This window comes from Nyctibius grandis, chromosome 10 (genome assembly GCF_013368605.1).
Source record: "Nyctibius grandis isolate bNycGra1 chromosome 10, bNycGra1.pri, whole genome shotgun sequence".
In the NCBI taxonomy this organism is placed as follows: Eukaryota; Metazoa; Chordata; class Aves; order Nyctibiiformes; family Nyctibiidae; genus Nyctibius; species Nyctibius grandis.
In genome coordinates, this window is record NC_090667.1 from 30,809,471 (window position 1) to 30,816,854 (window position 7,384).

Consider the following 7,384-nt stretch of genomic DNA (forward strand, 5'->3'; position numbering starts at 1 on the left):
TGAGCGTCATCCGGAGAGCTGTCTGGGAATTACAGGAAGCTGGGAAGGAGGATCCAAATCTTTCTTGTGCCAGCATCCGACTCAAGCCTCCGTTATCCCTTTCTGCTCCAGTCCGACCTTTCCAACTCCTCGATTACTAAGCCTGAAAACTTTTCCTTGCCTGAATTATGTGTGATGGCAAAATTGTTTTGGCTGACTGCTCTCACCTGTCTTGCTTCCCAATGGCATCTCTGCCATGGAGGGACTCTGAGTTTGTCCTTCAGGCATGTCCAGACATTTCCTACTTCTCTTATGTTACATCAGAGATAACACTTTGATTTCTACCACAGTAGTACCGAGGGATACAGGATACTTCCCTTTCCAGAAACATCACACAGAGCTCCCAGACACAAGAACACAAATAACACCACCAATAATAAATAGCTAAGGTTTCAGGAAGAACACCGGTGACTGGTGGAAAGAAGGCAATATGCCACAGTATTTGCTGTAAGAGTTGGTATTTCAGCTGTCTTTCCCGTTCGAGGCAGCAAGTGGAGAGCATGAAGAGGCAGCCAATTCAAGTAAAGCACACAGAAAGGTCAGAGGAATCCATCTAGCTTGTGCAGCACCATTTTGTAAGCAGAGAATAGCTCCTTATTAAACTCATTTTGTGAAAGTGATTGAAGTGAGAAAGGGAAATAGCTGAACACGCTCATTACAATCTCTGGAAATTACCTGTTCCCCACGACTGCTGCGATGGATCTGGCTTTTGTCCGGCTATGCCCAAATCAATACACACGCAGTGTTTGCAGCCCCAGCCTGGGCACTGGAGGTAGGAGCCCGGTGTTTCAGTGCTGTGCCGTGTCCAGGGGTACACCCGTGCCGTGGGCTGGAGGCCTGGCAGCACGCTGCAGAGCCGAGCAACACCGAGGGCGAAGGCTTCGCTGTGGGGGGATGTCAGGGCAGTCCCTGCAGGCTGGAAGAGCTCCTCAAGCAGCTCTGTAACATCAGAGAGATTACGAAATATCTTATTTCTATTTTTAGTCAAATACTGTAAATGTGGCACTGCCCTAATGTCCAGTCTGACACTCGGTGAGGAACTTGCTTGAACCTGATGGTTCTGATGCAAAGAGGAGGTGAAGCCCCCCGAGGTGCAGGCACCTGGCTGGGGCAGGGAGGGCTCTTCCCCTGGCAGGGAGATCAGAACAAGGGCTGGGGTGTAACTAACAGGCAGAGTTATCCCGGCTGGTCTAACCCTCCTTTGGGAGGCGAGGAGCCTGCTCCTATGAAGCCTGTTAACCCCCCACCTGCCCTTTATTTTCCCCATTGCTTTTGGCTGGTCCTTTAGCGTTGCACCTCTCAGCCAGCCCCGCAAGGAAGCTGGCCCCAAATCCCTGGCTCGCACCACCTATAGCACTGTATAGCAGCCCATCAGGGGAGCAGGCCTGGGGAAAGATGGATGAAACACCATTCCCTGCCGGCTCTCCCCTCGCTACAGGTGGGAGAAAGATGAGCTAGCAATTTGCTGCTGGCCTGGCAAGATAGCAGTGAATTACGGCGGCTCCTGAGCCAGCTCAGCTGCGCTGGCGAGCGTTCAGGGAGAGGAGAAACCCTACCCGCAGGCACGGAGGAGGGAAGCAGGTGTGTTGTTCCCTTCTGCTCACTTGATGGCAGAGATCACAGAGCTAACGCGAGCCATAAGGTCTCCTCCACTCCTCCGAAAAGCCACGCGCCCCCAAGGACAACCAATCCTCGTACTCATGGTTGGCAAAGCGCCTTGGTGGCTGGCACCTAGCCTGGGAGAGGCTGTTAACGCAGTCCCATGTCACACCGGGGGCAAGCGAGGTACAAGGTGTCCCCGGCTCCTCCAGGAAGGCACCACTCCTGATGCCACTGCTGGGGCTGCCGAGGGGACACCGTGCACCCGGCGCTCGAGTCACTGCACAAATGTGAGAAACGCCTTGAAGATTGCACAAAGCACTGAACAACCCGTGGGCAATCCTCTGTCTCAGTAAAACTTCGGTGCAAATGAGAAACCTAACAACTGAAAACAGCTCAGATGTACTGCTAGGAAGCAAAAACAGCCTCAATTATCTGCCACTTCTTTTTTTTTTTCCCTCGCTGGATTTCTTTGCTCTCCTAACTCTAGCAATATATAACAGATACAAACCAGACCACAGGCAAATGAAGTCCTGCGTGTCGTACAGATTGCCCTCAACATATCTTTGGGCCAAAGTCTGGTTTTGGTTCTACCACTGTTTAAATGCCAGGAGTTCAGCAGAGCTGCTCTGGATGGCTGGTGGCACGATCGAAGTCAGTGCCTGGCCCCCATCAGATGCAGTGAGACTTTCTGAAACCAGCCAGGAAGATCCACTCAAAAGCTGCTCCACCAACATCCGCGTTTGGGGTTGATGCAGACGATTTAATTGCTATCATTTCTGGAATAACGCTGAATTTACTGATGGCTTTTAATAGAATGCTCAAAAAAAGGATTTCAGACGTGTCCTTCACAAGAGGCCATGAAGGGAACTCAGTAATAGTACGATAATTGCATTAGCACCTCCAGCGGGCCCAGGGCCGTGCGGTGGTGCGTGCCTTACAAGGCTCGCAGAGAGGCCTTGCCCTACATACACAAGGATGGCGAAGTGGGAGAGAGAGGACAAGGATCTGCGTCTCACCGGCCTACATTAATTAAACTGCCTGTTATAAACCCGCACCAACAGCACGGGTGCCCCAGCAGCAGCTCTGTGCTAGCCAGGCCAAAGGTGTTTTACACAGCTCACAAAAACCTGCCCAGCCCTCCACGGGCCCCGTGTAACTAAGCCTGGGGGCTCATAGGCACCTGCACAACGCAGAAAGCATCAATGTGGACATTTTGCCATCTCCCCTCCCCTCCTGTCCTCTTAGGAACCCCAGTCACACCCCAAATGTCAGGCCTCTGACTTGCAGAGGCAGCTTTTCCTTGATGTTCACACTGAAAACCTCCTTCCCCTGCAAACCTCCCTGCCCAGCAAGGTGCCTCGCGCACGGATGCTCCGCTGCAACAGGTGCCACTGGACTTGCCTCCCCTGCGTGCAGAGAGCTAAATGGCTACTTGGTATGGCTAAATCTAGCAAAAGCACATCGGTGAACGTGCCACAGGTATATCGCTAACGTATGGATATACTGGATCAATACCTGTACGCGGTAGGTATCCATACGTGTGTACATGGGCATGTACACACCTGTGTCAGGCACACACGTACATCGCCTCCATAAGGTACAAACGGCTTCACCCCTCCACCTCCAGAAGGGGATGCGGGGGCTCCCCGAGGCCACCCCGCAGCGGGGCGGCAGCAGCGGCCGGACACCCCAGCCCACCCCGCAGCGGCGCCGCAGGGTGCCCGCGCTCACCCCGGCGCCTCCGAGCCCCCCCTCGGCACCCACCCCCGCCGCCGCATCCCCCCGCTCCGCCCCGCGCCGGGAGAAGGGCGGGGGCCGGCGGCGTCCTCGGCTGCGGGCGGCCCCGCTCCGCTCCCGGCCCCGCTGCGGCAGCGCGACCTCCGCGCCGCTCCGCGCCGCTGCGCGTGTGAGTCAGCCCCGCGCTCCGCAGGGGCCGGGCTGCGCGGGGGGCGGAGGCAGGGCGGAGGGGAGGAGGAGGGAAGGGAAGGGAAGGAAGGGAAGAAGGAGGGAGGGGGATTTACCCCATTGTCCTCGGCGGGAGCTGGGCAGAGCCGCCGCCGCTGTGCGCAGGCTCGGCCGGCCCCTCGCCCGGCGCGGAGGAGCAGCTTGCCGGCGGTAAGGGGGTGGCTCCGCGCCGCTCCGCGCCTCGCCGCCCCCCGCCCCGTGCCAGCGCATCCCCCATCGCCATGGGGCGGCGGCGGCGCCGGGCGCGGCCCTAGCGCGGCCGCGGGGCGGGGGAGCCGCATGGCCCGCGGGGAGCGCGGCGGCAGCGCCCCGCGTCGCCGGAGCGGCGGCGGCGGGGGGAGGACGGCGGCGGCAGGCATGGGGGAGCCGGGCGGCGCGGCCCTCGGCGCCGGCGCGCTGCCGCGGCGCTGAGCCCCCGGCCCTGCCTGCGCGGCGCCGCCGAGGAGGAGGCGGAGGCGGAAGGACCCGATGGCGAACAGCAGCGAGCTGGGGAGCAGCAGCAGCCCGCACCTGCCCAGCGCCGGCGGCCTGCTGAGCGCCTCCGGGCTGAAGCTGGCCACCCTGGGCTTGATCCTCTGCGTGAGCCTGGCGGGCAACGTGCTCTTCGCCTGGCTCATCCTCAAGGACCGGCACCTGCACCGCGCCCCCTACTACCTGCTGCTGGACCTCTGCCTGGCCGACGGGCTCCGCTCGCTGGCCTGCTTCCCCTTCGTCATGCTGTCGGTGCGCAGCGGGGCCGCCTGGCCCCACGGGCCCCTCAGCTGCAAGGTGCTGGCCTTCCTGGCCGTGCTCTTCTGCTTCCACGCCGCCTTCCTGCTCTTCTGCGTGGGGGTCACGCGCTACATGGCCATCGCCCACCACCGCTTCTACGCCAAGCGCATGACGGGCTGGACCTGCCTGGCTGTGGTGTGCATGGTGTGGACCCTCTCCATGGCCATGGCCTTCCCCCCTGTCTTCGATGTGGGCACCTACAAGTTCATCCGGGAGGAGGAGCAGTGCATCTTCGAGCACCGCTACGTCAAGGCCAACGACACGCTGGGCTTCATGCTCATGCTGGCGGCCGTCATCGCTGCCACCCACCTGGTCTACATCAAGCTGCTCTTCTTCATCCACGGTCACCGCAAGATGAAGCCAGCCCAGCTGGTACCGGCCATCAGCCAGAACTGGACTTTCCACGGGCCAGGAGCCACCGGCCAAGCAGCTGCAAACTGGACGGCTGGCTTTGGCAGGGGGCCCACGCCGCCCACCCTCGTGGGCATAAGGCAGGCCACCCACAGCCAGATCAAGAGGCTGCTGGTGCTGGAGGAGTTTAAGATGGAGAAGAGGCTCTGCAAGATGTTCTACATGATCACCTTGCTCTTCCTGCTCCTCTGGTCCCCCTATATTGTGGCCTGCTACCTGCGGGTCTTCATTAAAGCCAGCTCCATCCCCCAGGTCTACCTGACCACCTCCGTCTGGATGACGTTTGCCCAGGCAGGGGTCAACCCCATCCTCTGCTTCATCTTCAACAAGGAGCTCAGGGTCTGTCTCCGAGCTCATTTCCCATGCTGCCAAAGCATCCAGAGCACCCAGGGCACCATCCTTTGCGATCTCAAGAGCTTTGGGATGTAGGTGGGGCTTTTCTCTTTCTAAAAAAGAAAGATGGATATCATTTTCCATGTTTCTGCATATGATCTCAAGAGAGTGTGACCTGTGGGGGACATACTAAACCACCACCCAGCACCCAAACCTTAGGCTGTAAGAAGCTATTTTATTTATTTTTCTATATTTTGCATATGTTCTCTTCAGAACATAAAAGGTTGCTGTCTACAGGAACAGGTACTTGAGCAGAACACTCCCCCCCCCTCCCCCCCAAACCTTAGGCAGTAAGAATCTGTTCTTTGTGATTGTGTGGTTTTTAAAAAACAAAACAGGGCTCCGAGTTTCTGGTCTTGCTTCTACCGTTTTTAGACGTGATTCCAACAGATACGGATTAAGGCCATGACATTTTTTTTTTGTTTTCCTATTCCTGTCTGTTTTGATAAAGGCTTAACAATTTTACTCATGTAATATTTGATAAGGGCCAAGACAATTTTATACTAAAGTTATTTTTGATGACCTCAAGAGGTGTTGTTTTACTATTATTTGATTTTAAGTGAAGAACAAGAGGAGGACTTTCCTAGTGTGGTCAGAAGTCAGTTTTTGGTGGGAGCAGTTGGGTTCATTCATTCTCAAATGGTTTGAGTATTTGAAGCAGTTACTTATAACTTTTGCTTGACATGCAGTCAGTGTAGAACTAATTTCGATTTTCTTGTTGCACTATTCATTTGGTAATATTTCGGAACTATTTGTGAAACGTGATTTTAAAATATGAAGTTTAAAAATAATCAACTATAGCAGTTTTTAAAACCTAGATTGAAATTCATATTTTACTGCCTTTATAGGAAGTTATCTACAAACCTGGGTAATACTTGTACATTTTGACTGTTTTCTTTAATAAAAATATTGAAAACCTTTACTGTATGTAATTGTTTCAGAATGACAGCATTCTGCTTTGCTGACAAATAACTTGTGTACGTGGAAGGTTGTATGTCTTGTGTCTGAGTAGCTTTCACAGCTGAGGTTATTATGGACAAGCACAATCCTTATTTGCTGTTAGATCTCAATTTAGGTGTTTATACCAATAAAAGTGACTAAAGCTATTTTTAAGAAGACTTAAGTTCCTGATGGGCAACAGGTTTAAATAACACAATTTTTTGTGTCAACTGAAACCAAATTCCTGTTTTAGCTAATAGCTCCTCTGTTAATGACAGAAGAGAGTGCCTAACTGTGGATCGCTAATTTTAGTTGGCAAAGCAAGTTTTTAACATGGTGGCCTGGTTAATACCGTACTCATTTGTAAACTATATTCTTCATGGCTAATTTACATTTATTAAGCATGGCATTTGAACCTGCTTTATTGTTCTACAAAAACTTCTCTGGAAGTATTTTAACCAGCAGCCTGATGACAGGATCCTGACACAACTCTTTAGCCATCTCAGAGCAAGCTGTCCCTGAGGTGCTTTCTTTCTGATGGATCACGTAACATTTAACAAACATTGATCAGGGCAGTGCTGGAGCAAGTCGCACGCAAAATGACAGAGATCAGCTCCATTTCCGTGAAGAAATCTGCGTCTGTGCTAAAAGTATTTCTGTAGAGAGCAGTCAAAAGTTGTTAGGCATCAACTGGGAAGTAGGTGTCCTGACTGTGAAGTGAGCGCAGAAGAGATGTGTGTGACAGTTAGATCAGAAGAGGGCTAAGGTGGCAGCTCCCGATTTAGGCGGGGGGATGAAACTAGGGCAGGCTTCTCGTTTGGTTTTATGTCTTGCTTTCCATCCCAACTCAGATTTGAACACCAGCAAGGCAACATTTCTTGAAGTGCATACTGAGAAGTTTGCAATTTGAGCTTTCGGTATAGCTGCAGAGAAGGTAGGCAGGAGGAGGATGGAGGTGTCTGGAAACTACCAGAGCTGGTCTGAGAAATATGACCATGGATGGGGTATCTTGAAAACAAAAGTGAGACTTAATGACTACTTCCAAAGCTGTTTGAAAATGCATCTGGGTACAGAAGGAAAGCTGTCAAGAACTTCAGATCCCAGCAGAAGCTGGTTATCAGTGCTAATTATATTTTCATCCTGAAATATCAGATCATTGCTTAGTGAATCTTGGTGAGTAGTCAGGTAGAGTTGTGCTACAAAGACTTAGGCGCAAGGCATCAATGCTGTTACTGGGAGTTGTATTCCAAGTATACCTCACATG

General features: G+C 53.3%; 1 protein-coding gene across 1 annotated transcript; it reads left to right on the forward strand.

The window, feature by feature from the left end:
* The first annotated feature begins 4,074 nt into the window (after nt 1-4,074).
* Nucleotides 4,075-6,042, forward strand: GPR27 (G protein-coupled receptor 27). The gene has a single exon (XM_068409452.1). It carries the CDS (start codon nt 4,075-4,077, stop codon nt 5,215-5,217), a length of 1,143 nt encoding a protein of 380 aa, XP_068265553.1. The 3' UTR covers nt 5,218-6,042.
* The last annotated feature ends 1,342 nt before the right edge of the window (nt 6,043-7,384 follow it).

Excerpts from the sequence above, each read along its gene's own strand:
- GPR27 (XM_068409452.1), top strand. The coding sequence starts at position 4,075 with ATGGCGAACAGCAGCGAGCTGGGGAGCAGCAGCAGCCCGCACCTGCCC.